Raw genomic sequence first — 23,969 nt, 5'->3', positions numbered from 1 at the left:
TTACAAAATAAGAATAGAATTGCATATAAAACAACCCTCAATACATTAACAATCCCCCCCCCCCCCCCCCCCCCCTCCCCAAACCCCCCCCCCCCCCCCCTTTTTTTTGTCTACTCTATAAAAAAATATTACAATGGATTATAATTATTTTGAAAACCATAGTGCCAATTGTATCCTACCATACTTGCTATGGAATATAATTATTTCAGTTCCAATGCAATTATTTTTTATAAATCTATCAAATAAAATTAATAAATAGTTCCAAGAAACCAACAAATAAGGAATGTCTAGGATCAATTACCAAGAATTAGCACTGTGGTTTTCAAAATTTAAGACAAACCTAGCAGTCATCAATAACGTTTCAAAAACAGTGGGAGGGATGGAAAGTGGAAACATATCTCAAGGTTAAAAGAATGGGCCCCCCCTCTATCTAGCCGTTGTGTTGTGGCCCTCAACGGCCATAATCACATTCTTAATATAAATTCAAACTTCTGCCACCCCAGAAAGCATCATCTCCTTCAAAGTTCTGTCCATAATTCTGTATTTCACTTTATCTATTACCGAAATGGCTTCTTCTAAGCTCAGAAGGTCATGTTCCTTCCCAAATCTTCTCCTCTCATGTTTGAATTTCTTCCTCTTCATTCTCTCTGCAGCCTCTCTTCTCCCCACAATTATCCTCAAAATGCCACCCACGTCACTGGGCTGGGCTCTCCTCATGGTCTCCTGCATCTCCCTTCTCTCCTCCTTTGTGGGTTTCTTCTCTCAGCTCACCCACCTGTGCTTCATAACCCATGTCTCCTTCCTCCTCGCCTCGTCAATCGGGCAGTTACTTGGCATCCTAGCTCTGTTCACCAAAGAGAAATCGAGCCTTTCGATGCTAAAGTCACCAAGAGACCCGAGGGAGGCAAAGCTGCTGGTCAGGCTGGAATGTGGGATTTTGATGGCCATGTTTGTGGTGCAAGTGGGTGTTCTGATCCTGACTTGTGCTGTTCACAGCTGTTGGGTGAGAGAGTATGAAGGTTTGGAGGCTGAGAGAGAGGCCACAGCCAGGAAGAGGAGCCGGAGGATGGCAAAGGTGCAGGAGGAGTCCATGGAAAATGCAGCCAAAATAGCTGAGATGAAAGCCAAGGAGTTGGATGAGAAGATGAAGAACAAGTACGGACAATGGGTGAAAACCGACTTCGAAGGCTAAGGACTGATATGCTTACAATCAGTGTTGTGAGAGTGAGTTGATTTGTGATTGTGGATTGTTTTGGGGGTCACTATGGGGTGGCCAGTGGATTCATCTGTTATGTTCCCTTCACTTGTCTTATTGCAAGTTTCAAGTAGGAAGCCCACTTGTAATAGCAACAATAACAACCAGCATGACGATTGGGAGAAACTATGCATTAAATTGGTAATCGCAATAACACAGCAATCAGAAGAAAATGGAAAAACAGGGTAACAAGCCAAATCAACTCAACTAAATAAATGAAAAAGTCCCGACAAATATGATTGATAGCCAAATTGATCTACATGTCCTCAAGGTACTTGACAAAAACATCGTTGTTAAATCATAGGTATAAAAATTCAGCATTGTTGTAAAAGGTATTGGTATAATTCTGCAAAAAAGTTCCAAGTTGCATGTTTTAGGACGCTCCTATTTGTCATCGCTCAAAGAAACAGCACGGCTCAAGTGCACATTTTTTGTTTGCACATCTTCTGTACACGGATAATCCCAAAAAGGGTACCTTAAGATGGATAAGAATAGTGCAATGGTCCTTGCAGCGGATTAGGCACCTTAAGATGTTTTAATATTGGAGTCATCTTCAATCCAATAATCTGCACCTGAGGATTTGAGTGGCCATCCAGCAATTCCTTGGTAACCTGCCAAGAGTGATCCACACCAAATGCGTCACTGTTTCAACTTTTGTTTTTCAAAGAGAAAATTACAAAAAAGCAACATAAAGCAGAAAATAAATACCAGAATCACAGCAGCATAATATCAATGGCAGTCAATCTTATGTATAAAACTTAGAGAAGCGCATGCTTCATCTAAATGGGAAAGCGGTGCAATGAAATTGAATTGCCTGACTGCAATGAAACAAATTTTAGACTATTTGGATGCCCTATATATATGAATTGATTTACGCCAAACCAACCATAGTCCAAGAACAAGCTTAGGAATGGACAAGTGATGCTATACACACAGACTCTTTACAATGGGACCTATGGCATTTATTGTATTTTGGACCTATATCTTCTCTTATCTTATTATAAACAGAAGAGATTCACAAGAAGAAATATAAGGAATATTGTAACCCGTGCGAAGAATAGAATGTGGAAATACAAGCAATGAATGTGTCTGAGGCGTTCTAAAGAGTGGGTGATGGACAACACCGCGCTCCAATAGCCAATGACAAGCCCAATGCCACTTCTATGCCAATTTAACCAAGTGCAGTTTCAGTGCTGATGCCAAACACAAATAGCCCAAAGGTGAAGCCACTGTCAAACCAATCACCAAGGCCAATGCAACCAAGCCCCAAATGATCAATGTCGAGGTCAATGGTGGTAGCAGATTGACCTTTCATTTGAGAGAGCACAAGAACGGCTGCTAAGAAAGGAGTGTTAGTATAGTTTTGTACACATAAAGGGGGTAGTTTGTGCGTTAACCCAAAAACTTTTAAGGGAGTCATTTAGTGTGCCGTCAACAGAAGGGAGGAATTATCAAATAATAAATGGATGAGCATCACCATTTGTCCCTGTGAGTACATCAATGTTTGAATGAGTGTTAAATTTGCAAGAGTCCTCACATTTTTTTATTATATAGATGGATGTGAGTAAAAAGAGAGTCCAAGACAGGAAGATTATGATGGGATCAAGAAACATTGGAATCTTGATAAAAAAAATCTTCCGAGGTGATGGATGTGATGAGAATAATCAATATTATTTGCTAAGAGATGAGATTGTTAGATGAGAAGACAAGGACAATGGTTGAGCCAAGATATAGATTTAGTAAGCAGGGATGGACTATAAAAGAAATAGAATGGAGATAATAGATAAGTCTTAAAATATGAGGTAGTAGATGTAAAGAGGTTGGAAGGCAGGATTATCACAGTTAGAATTATTCTATGAGGAGACTGAATATTGCCAGTGCATATGCACCACAAATCAAATTGAGAGGAGATATAGACAATTTTATGAGCATTTAGAGAGGTATCGGTTCAAGTGCTGAGGTCTGACGTTGATTTGCAAGATAGACAATGGAGATAAAATTTGTATAGGTGATGACTTGAATGGTCATGTGTTAAGACAAATGAACAGAAATAAAGATGTACGGAGTTCATGACTTTGGAGAAAGGAATAATGACAGAAAAGTTATTTTGTTCCATTACTAATAGAAAAGTGGAGAATTGCATCCGGCATTCATGCAATCATACAACCCATTTAAGTTAAAAGGGAAGTTTCATCCAATAGCTATATAACCATCTTTGCTGTATAGTTCAAAATGCTGAGTGATTAAGTACCAATATGTGAAAATATGTGTAGCTAATATTGAAGTATAACAATTAAGATAAATTGAACATATAAGAAGAAAACCAATAAACGGACGTGTGAGCCGAATGAATAAAATTGAGAAAGTTTGTAGCAAACCAGGGAGAGGAAAACCTAAAGAGAACTTGGTAGGTAACCCATAATAATAACATAGTTTATGATGGTTGGATATCTAAAATTTATGTAACCAACCCTTGTTTATAACCTCTGGCTTGTGATTGTTGTTGTTATTGTTGTACAATAATAATCCCTGTTCTCAATTAAAAATCATTACCATATAAAATAACAATTTAAAAAAAAAACAACAGTCATCAAATTACATCTTTTGTTTCTGTTTTCAAATTTTAGAAACTAATAATATTATGAAGCAATAGGTTCAGATAGAAAAATGGCAATGCATTCCCCAACAGGTCCTAATTACCCATTTAAAATTACAATATGTTGATGTTTGCCTCGAGTTAGCCTAGAAGATCAGTGAAGACAGCGGCTTGTATCGGCTGAGGTTTAGATAGGCGGTTAGAAGTTATACCCAAATGTAATTAGTGTAAGTTTGGGGTTCAAACCGGAATTATCTAAATTCTGATTAGTTTCATTGGGATGTCTGCTCCTATTATAAATAGAGGGCGAGCCGTAGCCGGTTTGTACATTGCTCTCATTTTCTATTGTAATGAGTGCTGTGATTATTCTGAGAGAAAGGCTAGAAAGAGTGATAGCTTTGTAATCTTGGGGAACGAGGGTTGTATGGTACTCGGGAAGAGAAGGGAGGGAACTTGCTGTTGTACTGATCATTCTTTTGGAATAAAGAAGACTGCACCAGGGGCGTTTAACTGCTGGATGTAGGGTTGCAACACTTGGAATCCGAACCAGGATAAATTGCGGCTTTTTGTGGTTTGGTTTTCTGGTTTCTGTTTAGTTTTGTGAATTCTTTACTTTCTGTTCCTCTGAGAGTGGGAAAAGTATTTGCGAGAGATTTGTTCGTCTAAATCTGCCTAAACCAGTAAGTTTAAACAACTCAATAAGTATAAAAATTGAGATATAGGCATAAAGATTATTTGAAAATTTGTTAAAACAAGTATGTAAATACCCAATGGGTTGCCCCAAATATCCATTTAAAATTAAAATATAAAAATTGAGCTAGGTATAAGACTTATTTGTAGATTTGTTATATTATGTGAATGGGCGACCCATTGCCATTCCTAGGTTCAGATTTCATTTTTTCTCTTTTCTTTTGTTTTTTTTTTCCTAAGTATACTTCCAAATTTCTTTTTTTTTTTTTCAATAGAAAACAAACTGAAAACAAAAATCTGAGACAAGAAAACTGCAAATAAACATATGAAATTGGCAAAAAAATCAGGCAGGTCCTAAGCAGACAACATAAAAGAAATTCCACATATTATGATTACCATCCTACACAAACAAAAAATAAATAAATAAAAAGAGAAGCAAATAGTTAACACAAATGATTGTACAACAAAATTTGAGCCATCCATTGATATATATTTAGTTGATGAATCAATGTTAGATGTGTCAAAAACAACATATACAACCACAATGGATAACATGATAACCAAACACACATAAGTCCCAAGAAACAACCAGTATATTTTTACATGGAAACTAAAAACATGCATCCTTGGTGATAGAAAATATCAAATTCAATTTATTTCTGTAAACCACTTTCATACAAAAAACTACGGGCCAGTAACTTAAGCAGCAAGATCGTATAAGTTCAAGACAAAATGAACAGGGTCTTCTTTGGGCTGCCATGTAATTAAGTCAGCACCTTCCCATGTCAAGAAAAGAAGAAAAAAAAATCAATTAAGAGAAATAAATTTAATGTATGCGCAGCGCACCCGTTTCCTCAACAGGCTACAAAACTTAAAACCAACGATAAGAATATGTATATCCATCTGAAAAAGTTACTATCATCATAGATGTCTAGAGCAGGGCATAGAAAATATTTGGGCAAGTAGCATAAGCACAAAATCTGCCATGGGATGCAAACCTGAGTGCATCCAAACAATTTGAGCACTTTTAGTGACAAGCAGCTATCCAGAATCAATCCTAGAGCTTCATTTGTTAGATTGCGACACCATGACAAATCCAAACTAGTCAACTTTCTTGCACGTCTAGCAAGTGATATTGCAGTGTTGTCAGCAACCTGCATAAAGTCATTTACTCCATCAACAGTGGGAAAATGCCACTTTGAAACAAATGAATGCAGACGGAGAAAAGGTTCAATATTCAATCAGACACCATTGCATACCTTCTTAACACAATTGAGCGACAATTCACACAATGTCTCTGCTGATGCTTCAAGGTATGCAGCAACAGCATCATCACTGTCATTGTGTGAAAACAAAGAAGCTTTCATAATTAACTTCAACTGAAAAGAAATATTGACACTATGAATGCAGTACTAGTCCTGGCGGAACCAAAAATGAAACAGGAGGAAAGACAAGGCAAGCTAGATAAACAATGATATAAGTAACTGAGACCATGCTTTTTGTTTTATTTTCCTTTTATTTCCACATGGTTTAATAAAAAGTACAGTGGAGAAAGCCAGCAATTAATTGGCAAATATGACAATCTTGGGATCAGCCCCCCAATACCACATTTAAATACTAGAAACTTTAACCAACTAAAAGACCTACCAGACTAGGATTCCCCAATGAACAAAAGAACCAAGGAATACGCTTCCAAAGAAAATGAACATAGTTTCTGATTCCAAGTGCAGCCAGCATAATTTTCTTCATGCAATATTGCCATTTAGCCTTTGCAATATGCTCAAGGTTTAGGACATTAAATAACCCCTAGTTCCAATTATTCCTAGATGGTTAAAGAGGTAAAGACCTTGAGTATACCTATAATCCTTTTTATATTTGTTTTATGCAATGTTAAAAACAATAGCCTGATTATCACTGACACAAGTCACACAACATATTGTTCAAAGGAATATTCACAAAATATCTGAGCTTAATAAAGTTAGAAAAAGAAAAGACTATGCCTTCTCTACTTGTGGATTACCCATAGAAAAATGCATCAAGGCCAGTGCAAAGAGTATCCAAATATGTGAGAGTGTGGGCAGGCACTCACACCAAAAAGAAATTGTTAAGTAGAGACAACATGAACATGGTCCCACAAAGCAAATGGTTGCTTTAGTTCATTAGTTCACGGAGATGCAACCTCCATTATCCCCAAAAAATGAATGAAAGAAAAACATGATATGAAAGTCAAACAGAATAATTTTGTAATTGGTTGGTAAAAATTGCATAAATTAAGCATAAAGAATACCTATTGAAAAACAAGGCCTTGTAACATAACAACAACAATACAGCTGTTATGCCTTCAAGAATTATCAAAAAATGAATAACGTGGCAGCCCAAGAGCTGCCACGTGGCAGGCTGCCACATGGGAAGTCTGGTTGCTTGAAGCAGCCAGGAGGAGGGGCCCCCCTAGGCCGCATAAAGCGGCCACACTATGACCGCATGGAAGCGGCCACACTGTGGCCGCTTCCCCCCTCTTACTGCCATGCAGCAGCATGGAGGGGGCCCAGGCCGCATGAAGCGGCCAGACATGGCCGCGTAGAAGCGGCCACATGGCCGCTCCCCCCCTTCTGCTGCCACGCAGTAGCGTGAGGGGGGCGTCTCCACCCCCAAGAGACATCTCTCGGGGGTACTTTCACACCCCCGAGAGACCTCTCTCGGGGGTATTGCACACCCTCGAGGGAGTTCCCTCGGGGGTGCCTAAGGCGCGCCCTTTTTTTGCGCACGTTCGCGTGCCTGCACCCATACACCCTCGCGCCAATAACCTCGCAAGACTCAGTCAAAATCGTCTCCGAGATATCCACCAAGAAAAGTGGGCCACTCGACACATGGATGTCACTCCCATTGCGATAAATAGGGGGTATTTTTCTCTCATTGGGGAGGCAACCTCTCACTCTCGTACTTACTTTTTGTCTTCAAGCATTTCACTTCTACGAGGGACTAACTTAAGCATCGGAGGGTCCACGCGGGGATTCTCACCCGCGCCTCTAATCGATTTTCTTTCTAGCAGGTCACCCATTGCTGCCGTGACCCCTGAGAGACTCATCCATCGCTCTCAAACTAGCCAAGGGATTCACCCATCGCTGTCGTGACCCCCGAGAGACTCATCCATTGCTCTCAAGGGACTCATCCATCGCTGTCGTGACCCCCGAGAGACTCATCCATTGCTCTCAAGGGACTCATCCATCGCTGTCACTCCACCCCGAGAGACTCACCCATCTCTCCCGATAATTACTCATCGTTTGGACAATTCACATGTCACCCATGACCCGAATGAGTCATTCATCCCCCGAGTGAGTCACCCATCGCTCAGATACACCACATGAGAGTCATCCATCGCTCGGATCAGCCATACAAGGGGCATCCATCGACAATTTCCCATTTTTACAAATTTATTGTTGTAACCGTGTAACAACAACAGCAATAATCACAAGCCTTAATCCCACTAGGTGCAATTGGCTACATGAATTCTAGACCTCCAGCCATCTCTATCTATGGTTGTATCCCTTGTGAGGCCATTATATCCTTATATCCAAGGCCACCTTGTAATATGTCACTTGTATGAATATAAAGATCAATGCTACTTTTGCTCTCACAAGTACAAGTATAATAAAAATATTGGCAAACCTGAACCGGTTCCGGCATAATTTTAGGGTTTGAATTGCTCGACAGCCATTGGCAAGATATGCCATAGTGGAATCTGTCAGTCTGCACAAATTACCCAGGTCTAGCGCATGTAATTTGGTACAAGTTTCTGCTATGACTTTCAAAGAAGAATCAGTCAACTTTCTGCAAAAAATTCAAAACACAGTGGATTAATGCAAGTGGCTAATGACAAAACAAGGAAAATCAGATATAGCCATACAGGGTAAATCAGATTAATTTAAGTTTACAATGCACTGCATGCGGGAAAGATACATACACACAATCAGTCAAAACAAGCTCCTTGATATTGTGACCACGAAAAGCTATGAAGTTACTGATAAAATCATCACAAACAGTTTCAATCCTAGCCAGTGACAGTACTTCCAAATGCACAAGCTTTGACAATGCTGGTACAATAAGCATGGGATCTATGCATTGGCAATCATCTAAATATAATTCTCTCAGAGCTGATCCCAATGAATTGGATAAAGTGTTTATTCCATCAGAGGTCAGAAGGGAACACTGGCTGAGATTTATGGATTGCAGAGTAGGCATGGAAGCAACAAGTGCACCTAACCCCACATCCGAAAGACGACATGCACCCTTCAACGATATTGTAGTTAATGCAGGAAAAGCATTCGGCGACCGAGCTAAAGTAGTAGACAGAATATAATCTGGCAAACAGCGTCCGCATTGCTCAAGTTGCAGCACCTAATTTCATATAACAAAATATTCAGCTTTAAGAACACAAATTACCATAAGATAAGAAGTCAAAATGAAAGTCATAATTCATTCAGTAACAAGAATCTTGGCCTTGAGCAGGAGAATGATCCATGTTTCGAAATAAAACAAAGTCCTGCAAATGCATCATCTTCCAACATTTTCTGATAGCCCATTTATACATGTTAAAAAATAAACTACAAATATTGGCAGAACAATAGGTGCAAACTGTACCTGAGGCAACTTTGCTAAATACCAACTCTATAAAGAAGCCTGGCTCTTTTGGGCCACCCAGAAAATCAAGGAAAATCTCAACCAATTTATTTCTCCATAAGTTAACATTAGACAATTACTGTTCCAGGTATACTTTCCAAACTCCATAAATATCAAGCCTAACAATTCTACCGCTAACTCCAGCAAGAAATAATGACGTCCAGTCAAGCAGAATTCTTATAATCCATCCTCTTGATTAGTTAGCCATGCCTGTAATTCACCTTTAAGTCAAGCGGCAAGCAGTTGTTCCAGCTTTATAGAATATTAAAAGTGATTTATAAAGACTGTTCTTCATTTTAACGTTGGGTAAATTATATGAAACCCCCCTATACTTAGGGTCATGTGTAACTTACCCTCCTGTGCTTTCGATTGCATCAAAAAAACCCCATACACTTTCAAAATGTTACGATCAATCACAAATTGTTAAAATTTTACATAATTTTGTACAATAATCTACATACAAAATACAGAATTTCAGTATATGAAAGAAATACAGAATTTTGTATTAGTCAACCAGTAGATTGCACAAAATTAAGTAAAATTTTAATAAATTGTGGCTGATTGCAACATTTTGAAAGTGCAAAGGGGTTTTTGATGCAATCAAAAACAAAGGGGGTAACTTGCACATGACCCTAAGTGCAGGGGGTTTCATATAATTTACCCTTCAATGTTTAGAACTTCATCAAATCAGTTTCCTTTTTCCTCTTCTTTTGGTACGTAAATTCAACACAGCAGATGATTTCCAGACATTAGAATAGAACTTAATTATTTAGTTCAAAATGAAACAAGTATCATTTATTCAAAGTTAAGACGATTCATTAAATCATAAAACATACCGTCAGGTTCTTTGTTTCACACTGTTTAAAAGCACTTTCAAATTCCGCCTCGGTAAGCCATGAACAGTCCCTCATGCGAATCTCTGTAGGAGATCCACAAAAAAGAAGATCAAGGAAATGCCTGTTCATCCTCCGAGAATCACAAAGCAACTGGCATAACTTGTGCCTCAGTACATCAGGGACACCATCAAGTGAAGTGAGGGCATCAGCATTTTTGACAAGAACTGACATAGATAAGTCTTGCAGTGAGGGGACCGGCACCTTTGAGCGGTCATAATGCGGCTCGTTTTTGGGAGCCCAGACTATAGATGTAGGTTTCGGATTTCCCAAACGGGAGCTCTGCTGTAGCAGGTTCACATTTGATTTTCGGTCCTTAATAATCTTCATGGCTGTAGAAAAGGGACCGGGCCAATCTTCTATTTCCCTATTTACTTGCCTTGCCATCCCCCGTACAGACTCATCAGCAACATGGTTTTCCTGTTCCTCCTGTGAACAGAAAAGGGCAAAGCGTGCCGCATTTTGTCTTGCTATATCTTTGAATCGATCCCTTGCACTTAATGTAACCCATCTATTATATTCAACCTGCCTTTCAAGATTATTTTCAACAACTTGTCTTTCAGTGTGGACTGGTGCATCATCCTCCAAACCGAGGCTACCAGAATCTGCAACATTTCTTGAATCTCCCACTCTACGATCCAAGTCTGATATAAGATCTAAAAGAATTCGCGCTGCACTATCAACATTTTCCAGTGAAACATCCTCGACAACTTTCCCCTTCCCCTTTTCTTCCTCGCTCAATCTCCTACTCCCACTAGCAGTTTGCTCTTTCCCCAATTCTTCTGGCCCATCGCTTTCTGCCAAATTGTCAGTATCCAAAACAGCATTACTGGGTGAAGTCTGCATGTCGAAATCCAACAACATTTTTTCTTTCCCACTAGTTCTCCTTCTGGCTTCAACACCAGTATCTTCCTCTTCATCTCTCGGGTTTTTCTCCACTTCTTGCACCCTAAAATCAGGAATCAAATTGAGATCTACACCAGCATTGCGACCCAAAGTCAAACTCAATTCCGTTTCCACAGTATCTTCCATATCCCCATCACTTATCACCAAAGGCTCGTTCATGAGATCACCGTTCACATTTCCAAGAGTTAACACCAAAACACTCGCTTTGTCATCATCTCCCTTCTCACTCCCTCGAGAACCTTCTCCTTCCACTCTCCTCTTAGGAATTTTCTTCCCGGATCGTAAATTCAGACATTCTTCCTCCCCCATTTCTCCACCAAAACCAACGGCACCACTCAATTTCCTCTTCCCTCGCCCCCTCCCGCCACTGGCAACACTTCCGGTACTCCCCAAATCAGGAGGCGACTCGACTTTATTCACAACTTCATTCAAATGCCGATCACTCTCAACCCTAGCTTCCTTTACCCCAACATCCTCACCCCCAATTTCATTCCCAACAAAATTCTCAACAACCATGGGATTCGTTCCGTTAGGGCTTACCTTCGAAGCGAGCCGGAGACTGCGTCTCCGAGCGGAGGCTGTGGTCGGCGGCGTTGGAGAACTCGAAACAGGACTAGGCTTGGGCGGCGATTCTAGGGTTTTGGGAGGGGTGGAAGGTTCTTGAATCTTGCCCAATGTGTTGAGGGCATTTAAATAAGGCGATTCAGATTCGACGGTCGACGAGGGGGCTATCTTCCGGGGCCGCCGCGCCGACATGGAGCCAGAGAGTTTGACGGTTTCGGAGTAGCCGGCGCCGAGAGGGAACCGAGAAGGGTTCGGGTTTGGCTTCAGCTTGCTTTTCCACGGGTTGGGGGGTTTTGGGCGAGCGAAGAGTTTGCTTCCGTTCTACGCCTCCTTATTTATACCATTGCCTTTCTTGTATTATATTGTTGATTTGTTGGGCCCCACGTTCCCGCCAAAACTTATTTGTATTTGTTTTTCTTGTCCATAAATAAATTTGTTCTTCTTTTCACCCCCCCCCCCCCCCCCCCCAAAAAAAAAAAAAAAAAGAAGCAAACATCCTATTAAAATAGTATTTTTTTTTAAATATCATTTCTAAAAATTCTCCTGCTAATTTTTTTTACTATATATTTTATAAAACAATTTACATTTTTGAAATTCAAACAACACAGTGAACTTACACATTCATTAATTGAGTATTTATTTAAAGATTAAATTACAACAACCAAACAATGCCTCTTGAAATTTTACCTTCTTTTAATTACCACGCATTACATAATTTCCCCTCTTTATGCAATTCAAAATTTAATATAAAAATGACTAAGATTTATAAAAATTCAATTTAAGAAATCATGATTCTGCGTACACCATCAACTCTAATGCTCACTATCGTTGCTAATATGTATGTATTAAATACATTAATATTTATTAAAAAAATATTTTAAATTTATTGAAGATTATTTACTGTAATTTAGATGAATCTTAAATATAATATGAACAATCAAACCAAACTCATAAAACTTAATCACAGCAGTGTTGACTATTCAAAACATTTAAAACAAAAAAATCCTAATATGAGCCCTTAAATAAATACCACCGCTATGCAATCCTAAAACTCAAATTATTATATAAATAACCACCACACTAAAAGTCAAACGGTAATGGGACGTTAAACTCTGATTACTTCACTCATGGGAGATTTGAATTCATTATTTCTACCCGTGCGAAATACGGATAAAACTTGAAGCCCAAAAGGATATTCCAAGCATGGTCCAAGTTCCCCATAAAGCCAGCCAAGATAATATTCCAAGCTGGAGTGGAGCGGAGCATATATGGCTTATCAATTGCTTTCGTTTGATGCTTGCTCTGTTCAATCAATCACCTCCCTGAATTTGGAGTTTTCCATCCATCACCATTTGCTAGCTGCTCCCATAATTGAGTTTGGGTGAGAGGGATGTCATAATAATTGCATAGTTTTGTTGAAGGGGAGAGCCAAATGAGGTCCAGTGGGGCATAGTTTTGTTCAGTTGCTCTCCATTGGGTTAGATTTTTTTTTTTTAAGTATTTTTAAAAAATAATATTTTATATTAATAAATCAAATATTTAAATAACTTTTCATAAACGGTCTTTAAAAAAAAGTTTGAAGAATTATGAGACTTAATAAACTTGCACAGAAGTTGGTTGTGACCAAAAAAAATATAATGTACTTATTAGTTTACAAGCTTATGACTTTAGTATTAATTTTTTCAATTACTACTGTTATAGTTGAAAGAGTATTTTTTACAATAAATATTGTGAATAATTGATTGTATAATAGAATTGGAGATTATTGGATAAATGATAACTTAGTTGTATATGTTAAAAATGATGTATTTAATACAATTAATAATAAGATTATTATACGGCATTATCAAAATATGAAAAATGATAAAAAATAATTATAAATAAAAATTATATTTTAATATTATCATTATTATCTTATCTTTAAAATTATATTTTTTATATTTAAGTTCGCCTCCGTTGAATATAATCCTAACTCCACCCCTAGTTTTGTTCTCGCCATTTAAGTCTTGCCTTTATTTTTATGTATTTTTAGAGTAGTGGTGGAGTAATCCTTTTTATGTCAACAATAAAATAAAAATAAAATCGTTTAAGAGTGTCCTAATTGCTAGACAGAGACTCATTTCATAACACGAGTCTGTTTTTTAATTATAAATGGATAATTTTAGTATTGCCACTAGGGATGGATGCACGTGAATTGTGAACACTATTGAAATTAATTTTAAAAATTAAAATTTTAATATAAAAAAATATTTAATAATAATCTAATTAAAAAAAATTAGAACCCATTTTAAAATTTATGATATGTAATTTGATATCTCAAAAATAAAAATTTTAATCTCCCTAATATAAATTTTTGAAATCTTCCCTCATTGTCTTGATGAAAATTGGACGAGGACAAGGATAATGTGACTTGACATGTATGACTTAAATTACACAAAAAGAGGAAACATTTATAATATGAAACAAAAATACATAAATTGATATTTTTTTAAAAAAAATAGACATAAATAAATTTTAAAATGAAAATAAAAAATATTTCAAAAACGATAAAACAACTTTTTTGAGTCATTTTCGTGTAACATAATCCATGACCAACCTCCACAACCTCGTGAAAGTATGACTCATGAGTTTGATAAATAAAAAAATTTATATATTTTTTTATAATTATAATTTATGAAACCTTATTTCTCAAATAATAAAAAATATTAAAGCACAATTTAGATTTTAGTGCATTATTTATAATTTTGTACTACATCTATTATTAGTACTTATCATTATCTCAATATATTCTTTTAAATTTTGAAATTCATAGCATAATTACAAATTTGTATTTTTTTATTTTGGGTAAAATAGTATACATTAACATGGATAAAAAATGAGAAGTTTAATCCACAGTATTGTATTTAGAGTCATTTTACAGAGTCAAAGAGAGTCATATAGGGGCTTATAGATTGAGGGTAAAAAGACAAAATTGTCCCTGTCCACTTTGCAAATTTGCAAAGTGGGGGCTTCCCTCTGTTCTCTCATCTCCCCTCTCATGGTCGTCGTCACACCTTGCCTCTCTATCATCGCTTTCTCATCTCGCCGATAATCGATGCAATGACTATTGGTGAGGCAAGGTGATGATGGCAGCGAGGCGAGGCAACAGCAACAAGGCGACGGCCATGGGAGGGGAGAGGAAAGAGCAAGGCGTGAGAGCAATTTCATCTTTTTACCCCTGTTCGATAAGCTCATCGATCATTCTCTTGGGCTTTTAAGACTTTTCCTTATATTTATGTGGTGTTAATTGTGACATGTGAGGTCTATTTCCAATAAGGAAGAATCCGAGATGGCATGGTTCGAGAGAGAGTTGCATAGAGTCGAGATCTGCTGTCTCATTTTCTGTCCACATAATGAAAAAAAGCAACTACATCACCCATTATCAAATAACAAATTTTTCAAAAAGAATATAAAACCAAATAAGAAATTATAAAATCAAATAATAACATATATCTAATTAACATATGTTATTTATAATTTTTTATCTGATTTTATAATTCTTTTGAAAAAATTACTATTTGATAATTGGTGATGTAGCTGTTTTTTTCATTAGGTGGATAGAGAATGGGAGAGTAGATCTCGGCTATAATAACATATATATAATTAATATATGTTATTTATAATTTTTTTATTTGATTTTATAATTTTTTTTGAAAAAAATATTATTTAATAATAGATGATGTGGTTATTTTTCTTTGAATGGACAGGGAAAGGGAAGGGGATAGCAGATCTCGACTCAGTTGCACGATAGGCATGAGCCTGTCATCATGCATGGTCTGTCACTGGAACGAATAAAATAAAACATAAATAAAAATAAAAAGGCGAGTTGATCAAGAAATTCATCACTGATCGCAGCCACTGCTTTTCCGCCGCGTCGCTAACAGATTGGTCAAATTCATATATTTTTTCTAATCGCAATCCCATTACGTCCACCCAATTTTAAGTCGTTTATTTTTGTAACTTTAAAACAATATATTTTAAAATATGATTTTACCAAGTAATACTGCTTTTACAGTAGGTAGTTGTGAATTTGTATTTAATATATTTTATTTTAAATATTAAATATTTTTATTAATTAGTAATAAATTGTGAAAATTTGGGAAAACTTAGAGCCGGGCGACAATGTAATTAACGTCAATTGAATTTAAAAATACAAATTAAACTAAATTAAGACAAATAAAATAAAATCGACTTAGTCCTTTAGCACGCGGGAAAGAAATATAAAAGAAATCTAAATCCGTACTGCAGCGGTGACGGTGAGAATATTTAAATATTTTAAGGGGTCGGTTCGGTAGTAATTAAAGTAATTTTTAATTTTAAAAATTCGACAGTTGTCTGTTGCCGCCTCCGTCTCCGTCTCAGCTCCCATTCTCAAGTCAGCACTGGTGGGCGGCACTGTCTGTAACAAGTCAATACTATTTATAAATTTTTCATATTCATATAATAATAATAATAATAATAATTACTAATTATTATTATTATTATCTTTATAATAATCATATTAATAATTACTACTACAATTACAATTGGAAATTCTTTTAGATGGCCAACCACCATTATTAGCTAATGATATTTTTATATAAATGAAATAATAATTTTTTAGTAACTATTATTATTTCTTATCCATTTATAAGGAGACAAACAAACATGATCTCATACTTTAGAAGAAAAGAGGTACTGAAAAATTAATAATTATGACAATGATAATAATTAATAATTATTAAAAAAAATTAAATTTATTTTAAAACATATTTTCAATTTAAATAGATATTTTCACCAATCAAGGCAAATTTTTCATGAGGCCCATGAGACAACTGCCTCAGGGCTCCTAGAAATGTCATGGAAACTTCATTGTTTAAGGATCCATAAATAAAAAATATTTCCATTTATAAGGGCCCATTTCCTAGCCTACCCAGCCGCTCATCTTCTTCCCGTCTGCAAAGTTTCTCCTTCCCTTTCTTTCGCTCGCTGCCCTAGCCCTACCTCTCTCGCTCCGTCATGCCTCGCCCTCGTTCTCGCCTCTCGCTGTTGCTCATTCGCCTGTCGCTCGCTGCCTCTTTTTCCTCTTGTTGAGCTGTCGCCCTTGGCCCTCGACCTCGCCCTCACATTCTCACTCTTGCCCTCACTCTCTCGTCTTTCGCTGCTCGGTCGGCGGTCGCTCGTCCTCACCGGCTCGCCTCGTCCTCGTGGGCAGTGGCTCGCTGCTCAGTCGCTCGCTCAGCAAGCATCACCTTTCGCTACTCTGCTCGATCACTAACCCTTATGGGTTGTGGCCGGCCGGTGGCTCACTGCCTCTTGCTCTATTGCTCACTGTCACTGGTGGCTCGCTGCCTCTTGATTGCTGATTGGCTCATTAGATTCACTTTTTCATATTTGCTTCAACTTTCAACGGTTATATTTGGGGGCCTATTTTTTACATTTCGCCTCAGGGCCTAAAAAACTTAGGTACGACACTGTCACCAATGTATAATAATTTATAAATTCATGTATTAGAAATGTAGAATAAAATATGTATATGAATTGACTTTTAAGTAGATTTTTAATTGACTTTTATTTGATATAAATCTAAAGTTTTGATTATTATTTTATATAAAAAGTTAAAATATTTTTATTTTTGAAGAGTTATTTAAGTATCAACTTGAGAAAAGTTATTTACTTGAGATGATTTGTGCGGTTGATATTCGTGTCCTAGATTATATTAGCGAAGATAAATTACACGTTAGACCTTTAATTCTTATATAGGATGATGATCAAATTTATAATCTATTGAATTAATATCGACGTATTATTCACTCGAGTATTTGAACTATTTATAAAATCAAGAAAAGTTATATACTCTTGATAAGTGCACAGGGCGTGCTTAATTTAAAATGGAAGTATGATTGGCAGTGTTAATGAACGCTAAAATCAAGGAAGATGAAAGAGCATGTTAGAGAAATCGTGGTCGGGATGTCGTGTTGCTGGGAGCGTGTGATTGATTTGCTGGCGTGGAATTTGAGTGCCAGTTACCGTTCTTGGTGAAACTTCACTGTAGATTGATTAATGTAAGGTTGGTGTACTGGAAGTTAACTCCTCGTTAATACTCAATTCTACCGCATGTGTATGTATCTGTTTATATATGCAGATGCAGAGGCCGAGGACGAATGCTTTGTATTTGGCAAGTCCCTTTCCTCCTCCTCTTCTTCTTCCGTTAGTGGCGATCTCGTTCCATGCCGCTCTCGTTGATGGCGATTGCGTTATCATCGAATCCGCTCCGCGCATTTCCCAATAAAGCCAATCAATTCTGAGGGCCACATATGGGCTTCAATCCACACCACCACGGCTCCGCCGCCGATGGCGTTTCCCAGCGCGTCCACAGTCCGCAATTCTCGGGCTCAATGACTCGCCGAGCCCCGTCGTTCAAGCGCAACAGCAACAACCAAAACGCTCACAACAACAATCAAAGCAGCACCAGCAATAACAACAACAACAACAACGGCAACAGCAACAACGGCGGCGGCAACAGTTTCCACATCGATCTCCAGCTCAACTCGCCTAGATCTGAAATTGGCGGCGGCCCCGGTTCGGAGCTGAGTCATCATTCGCACGTGACGCAGAGACTGCACGTGAAGAAGGCGGCTGGATTTGGATCTGGTGGTGGAGTGGGGTTGGGATTAGGGTTAGGGTTGGGGTTGAGAGAGAGGAAGAAGTTGGGGCATTGGATGTTCTTTGTGTTTTGCGGGGTGTGTTTGTTTCTGGGAGTTCTGAAGATTTGTGCCAATGGATGGTTTGGATCTTCTATTGAAGGGTTTGGGTCTGAACAGGTTAGTCCACATCCCAAAATTAAGCTGAATGACTGATTTGTGGATGCAAATTGATTTTGGTGTTCATATGCTCAGCTTCTTAGTTTGATTTTAAATTATTTAATGATTGAAAATCAATTAAGCTAAAAATAGAAATATTTTGGACTTGGATGTTAAACTTTTAGGTAGATAAACGTGGAACTTCACTTTCAAATAAGGGTTAGCTTGTTATCTTGTATAAATGGAGAATTTGGGTAATTGCTGTTGATGAAGATTTATTTACTTTATTTTTGTTTAATTCTTCTAGTAAGAAAGTGGTAATGGTAATAGAAGTTTGTTACATTACTTCTTTGACAAGAGAGTTCTTTATAATTGAAAGAGAACTCTTTTCATGATCGGTTGGCTGCCTTTTTATTGTTAATGGAAGTCAATGAAGGGTTTGTACTGATAACAAGAATTCCTTTTTTGGATAAAATGAAAAAAAAAAATGGAAAATGAGGGGAGTCCTGTGATCTGCATATAAATAGCAAGCTTGACTGGAATCAATCTCATGTTGCTGTCTGATGTATAAATTGATAGGTGAACTAATATCTGATTCTTTATTCCAGTTTTATTTGCAACCCTGTGTATAGTTTGTGAGCCTGGAAGTATATCAATTTGAGTCCAATTATGCCATCTTATGTGCTACTGCAGAATAACATATGGCTGTGAACATGCCTAAATTTTTTGATAATTCTCTTCATGTTATTTACCAGTACTTATCATCTTAATCAAACTAATTTTCTTCTTTCTAATTAGGATATAAGTCACTCATCCACGGATAGTGATAATCTAATGGATCGAAGCTCTCATGATTACGGATATAGGCAGAGAGCTAGTATTGATGGGGATGGAGGAAATGATCTGGAACGAACCCTAATGATGGTAGCATCAAGTGTAGTTGGTGACAAGAACAGCATGGCTGATGTAAGTCTCAAATTTATGTGACAAAGGCATTCCCTCATTTTGCTTATATTAAAGAATTCATTTACCTCTTAATTTATGTAATACAATTTTTAGTATTCAGGTATCTGGTCCAAACCCAATACTGAAAATTTCACTCAATGCATTGACCGCCCCAAAAGTCACAAGAGTAAGAATTCTTTAGGATCAAATTTCATTTTGCCCGTGCAAGTAGGTCCATGTATTTTTTGACTCACTTTCTTTTGTCGCTATATCCAGTTCTGGATGTGAAGACAAATGGATACCTTCTCGTAAATGCAAATGGTGGCTTGAATCAGATGAGATTTGGGGTCTGGTGGTTGTGTGTTTGGATTATTTGAATTAGCTTCTTTCAAGTATCAATATCAACTATATTTATGACAAACAAATAATTTTAGAGTGCAGATCTGTGATATGGTTGCTGTGGCTAAGATCATGAAGGCAACACTTGTCCTCCCATCACTAGATCACACCTCCTATTGGGCAGATGAAAGGTTTTCTCCTATTTCTTTGCAGTCTGGATAAATATACCTGGATAAATGTATCAATAATCTGCAAGAACTTCACTGTTTAAGGGATCCTGTTGGATTTTTTTTTTTTTAAAGTAAACACCATAACCTTGCTACACCCCACAGGTTCCTTTCTCCCATTTCTTAACTATGTCTTTTATAATTATATGAGCCCCCCCCCTCCCCCCTCTTTCAAAAAAAAAAAAAAAAAGAAGTTTTGGAATTGGAATGGTTTTCTGGTTTATTGTCTGAGACATGAGTGCTTCTGTTGTGAGCATTACTGGTCTTTTAGTAACTGCAGTCATACTTCGCTTGCAGTGGCTTTAAAGATCTGTTTGATTGGAAACACTTCATTGAGACACTCAAAGATGACATTCACATTGTTGAATCATTACCACCATCTTATGCTGGAACCGAGCCTTTCACAAAGACACCGATATCTTGGTCCAAGGTAATAAAGATTTCTAGTCCTTATATCATCTATAAAATGCATGGACTTCCCCTTAGTAAATGTATGAAATAATTTTCTCCATCAGAATCAAGACTTGAATTTGCAGCACTGAATATGGGAAATTAATATTTTTTCTGTGATCAGTTAATTTACTAGAAAATTTTTATGATGCAAAGACGCTCCATGGTTCTCCATTATACGTGTGTGTGGTTGGGTCTTGTCCTGATCTGGTGAGAGCAAGCTGCAGTCTATCCTTATATCATCCACATCATCTATGTGGAAAAAAACAACTGACAGTGAGTTTATTTTCTGCAGGCCAGTTATTATAAGTCAGAGGTTCTTCCACTTCTGAAGCAGCACAAAGTTATATATTTTACTCATACTGATTCCAGACTTGCCAACAATGGTCTAGCAACCTCCATTCAAAAACTAAGATGCCGTGCAAATTACAGGGCATTAAAATATTCTGCCCCTATAGAAGAACTTGGAAAGGTCTTGGTTACTAGAATGAGACAAAATGAAAGTCCTTATCTTGCTCTTCATTTGAGGTAGATAAGCTATTTTATGTTTCTTACACGTGTTTCGGCTAGAATATTCCTATTTATATTTTTATTTTTTTAATAAATAAACAAGTATGTTGAAAGAAATTGCATGATGGGGCCAACTCTGAAAAATAATGAGTGGGAAACTAGGTGTTACTACTAGATATGAACCCAAAAAAGTTAAACCTATTCAAAACTGCACTGTAGAGAATAAGCAGAAATGGGGGTTTCATTCTCAATCACAAAACAAAAATGGAAGTGAGGTTGCCATCATTTTCTGCAAGCAAAAAGCCGAAATCTCCACATCTTCAAAAGCTTTATTGTTTCTTTCTCCTGGGTGGTTATTATGGCTACCATCATTTTCTTAATTTCTTTTTCTCCCTGTTTTATTAATCTTTTTCTTTCAGTATTAGGTAATGGAATTGACTCTGCCCCGCAGGTGCATGACAATAGAAGAAAAAGATAAAAATGATAAGGCTGGATTTCCATGATTAGTTGTTAGATGAGATTGTGTCCTTTCTCTCGGCAGCTTGAGATCACTTCCCATGCCTCAAACTGAACTTCTTCATCATCATCTTAATCACAAGCCTTAATCCCTTTAGGTGGAATCAGCTACATGAACTCTAGTTCTCCGGTTATATCTATTTATGGCCACATCTTCTGTAACACTATTATACCCCGTGTCATGTTTAAGGGGTTTTCACCTAATTTTCTTTAGTTTTTGTCTACTTCTTTCGTTACAAACTTCTTCCTTTCTATCCACTCACCTCACATGTATGTCCATTGATTATCTTCTCATATGTTCAAGGTGTGGCTTCACATAAAAAAATTTAAGCTAACACTTGTATGCTGCATAGGTGTTTAGAACTATTGTAATGACATGAATTTCAAGGTTTTGGAAAGATGACAATCTCACAAATAGTGTTGCTTGGCTTGTATGGATATCTTAGAACTGGTCACCTCTGGTTATTTGGCTAAATGCAAACATCTCTATTTTCTTGGACCTTTTGTCATGACGTTTTTTTTTCCGTGTCTAAGCTTGGACGGATATTGTCATGAATACTTTACTCAAAAATTGCTTGATTGAATTCTAATAATACTTTAATGTTATGAGACACATTGGCATAGGGCCAAAGAGGACAAAAAAGAAGAGAATAGGAAGAACAGAAGTGCAGAAGGTTGAGCAAAGAAGAATAAGAAGAAAGAACAGGGAAGAGAAAAGGAAGAGAGGGAAAGAGAACTTAAGGAGAAGAGAAGTGAGAGGGAGACTGATATCTATATTTCAATAATCAACAATCTGAATATGAATAATTCTACATTTATTGTGCATTTATATATTCATAAATGTCTACCAAACTAAGAATCCCAATTAAACTCGGAATAAGAACATAACATCTTAATTCATATAAACTAAGAATCCAAATTAAAATAGGAACATAATCTTAAAATTCTTACATAATTAAAATTACAGAGTTCTAAAATGGCTAGAGCTTTTGATCTCCATCACATGTATACTTTTGGGAGATTCCTTAAGAGATGCTGCTCCTTATATTAGAACTACCTTCCCCATAACTGCAGGGTGCATTAAATCTAGTGTATTCATTAGTTCCACAAAGGAGCTGGTTTGATTATGATTTATCTTTGTTCTTGTTTGTTGTAATGCACTGTTTTGATCTCCTTCTAGGTATGAGAAGGATATGCTTGCATTTACTGGCTGCAGTCATAATCTGACCATAGAAGAAGACGATGAACTCCGGAGGATGCGATATGAGGTCACCCATTGGAAGGAAAAGGAGATTGATGGGTCAGAGCGAAGGAAGCTTGGTGGGTGTCCATTGACCCCAAGAGAGACTGGCCTTTTGCTCAAGGGGTTGGGTTTCCCATCAAGCACCCGGATATATTTGGTTGCTGGCGAAGCTTATGGGAATGGGAGTATGCAATATCTCACAGAAGAGTATCCTAACATCTTCACGCATTCCACTCTTGCAACAGATGGGGAACTAGAACCTTTCCGGAATCATCAGAACATGCTGGCTGGTCTGGACTATGTGGTTGCCCTTCAGAGTGATGTTTTTGTTTATACTTACGATGGAAATATGGCAAAGGCTGTTCAAGGTCATAGGCGCTTTGAGGACTTCAAGAAAACTGTCAATCCAGACAGGTAAGTTTCTTGGCTTCCAACTATTGTAAACATGTCTGACGTGGTTGTCTTCAGTTGTTTGTTTATGACATTAGGTTTACATTTCCTTCTAGAGATGGAATCATGGTGGTTTTGTTAATGCAGGATGAATTTTGTTAAACTTGTGGATGAATTTGATGAAGGAACAATCTCTTGGAAGAAGTTTAGCTCTAAAGTGAAGAAGCTTCACAAAGACAGAGTTGGAGCTCCATATTTACGGGAACCTGGTGAGCTCCCTAAGCTGGAAGAGAGTTTTTATGCAAATCCACTCCCAGGGTGTATCTGTGAGCTGGTAGAATAGGGGGGCTGAACTTGAAGGTGCATGCTATTCGATCCCATTTGAGCAAGGATTTGTTGTTCTTGCTCCACCCTCATTCGTGTAAATGGACTTAAAACTTTATCCCCAGAGAAGAAATACGTCTTTCTCAGTTTTGAAAGCTGCTATCTCTGACATTGCAAATGTTAACGTATTCGTGGATCAGTGGATGGCTGAGGTCTTTGCCGGACTTAGACCAACGGAGACTAAAGCATATTGGTCCTTAATATAGAGGAAGCAGGAAAGTATTAGTTCATTGAATTAGTAGAACCCTTCCCACAGAATCAACAGTTACAAAGAGTGGGGAACTGCCTTCTGGACAAGGTGCATGTACCCTACTTTATTGTTTTCTAATAATCAATGAAAAATATGATTTCTGCCTTTTATCAATTATACAAAAATGTTTTCAGGTTTGTCTCAGTTACTGTTTCATTTCTTGCACTTGAGCAGTCATGAAATGGAGATATTTGTTGTTTCTTTTTTCCTATACTTGAGCAGAATTATCTCAACAGAGGGAGATAAAAATTGATCGCGCAAATGAGAAGAGATAAGAGCTGTTACAAAAAGGAAATTTCTTTCTATGGTGAAT

At 37.3% G+C, this 23,969-nt stretch overlaps 3 protein-coding genes across 3 annotated transcripts; 2 read left to right on the top strand and 1 right to left on the bottom strand.

Moving 5' to 3' along the window:
* Window positions 1-519: 519 nt before the first annotated feature.
* LOC127794967 (uncharacterized) lies at window positions 520-1,394 on the top strand. Its single transcript, XM_052326313.1, has one exon. The coding sequence runs from the start codon at window positions 566-568 to the stop codon at window positions 1,190-1,192; it is 627 nt and encodes a 208-aa protein (XP_052182273.1). The 5' UTR covers window positions 520-565; the 3' UTR covers window positions 1,193-1,394.
* A 34-nt stretch (window positions 1,395-1,428) lies between these two features.
* On the bottom strand, window positions 1,429-11,897 carry LOC127794966 (uncharacterized). Its single transcript, XM_052326312.1, has 6 exons — window positions 10,055-11,897; window positions 8,503-8,936; window positions 8,208-8,369; window positions 5,801-5,876; window positions 5,540-5,695; window positions 1,429-1,866 (listed from the first exon to the last, which is right to left on the bottom strand). The coding sequence occupies exons 1-6, from the start codon at window positions 11,771-11,773 to the stop codon at window positions 1,732-1,734; spliced, it is 2,682 nt and encodes an 893-aa protein (XP_052182272.1). The 5' UTR covers window positions 11,774-11,897; the 3' UTR covers window positions 1,429-1,731.
* A 5,719-nt stretch (window positions 11,898-17,616) lies between these two features.
* On the top strand, window positions 17,617-23,864 carry LOC127794518 (O-fucosyltransferase 35). The gene is made up of 9 exons (XM_052325683.1): window positions 17,617-18,423; window positions 19,201-19,368; window positions 19,462-19,534; window positions 19,624-19,694; window positions 19,789-19,877; window positions 20,211-20,343; window positions 20,659-20,891; window positions 22,570-23,046; window positions 23,170-23,864. Exons 1-9 carry the CDS (start codon window positions 17,917-17,919, stop codon window positions 23,363-23,365), a joined length of 1,947 nt encoding a protein of 648 aa, XP_052181643.1. The 5' UTR covers window positions 17,617-17,916; the 3' UTR covers window positions 23,366-23,864.
* The last annotated feature ends 105 nt before the right edge of the window (window positions 23,865-23,969 follow it).

Source organism: Diospyros lotus, chromosome 2, assembly GCF_014633365.1.
Source record: "Diospyros lotus cultivar Yz01 chromosome 2, ASM1463336v1, whole genome shotgun sequence".
Taxonomy (NCBI): domain Eukaryota; kingdom Viridiplantae; phylum Streptophyta; class Magnoliopsida; order Ericales; family Ebenaceae; genus Diospyros; species Diospyros lotus.
The sequence above is the reverse complement of the archived record's forward strand: the minus strand, read 5'-3'. Positions and strand labels throughout refer to the sequence as shown.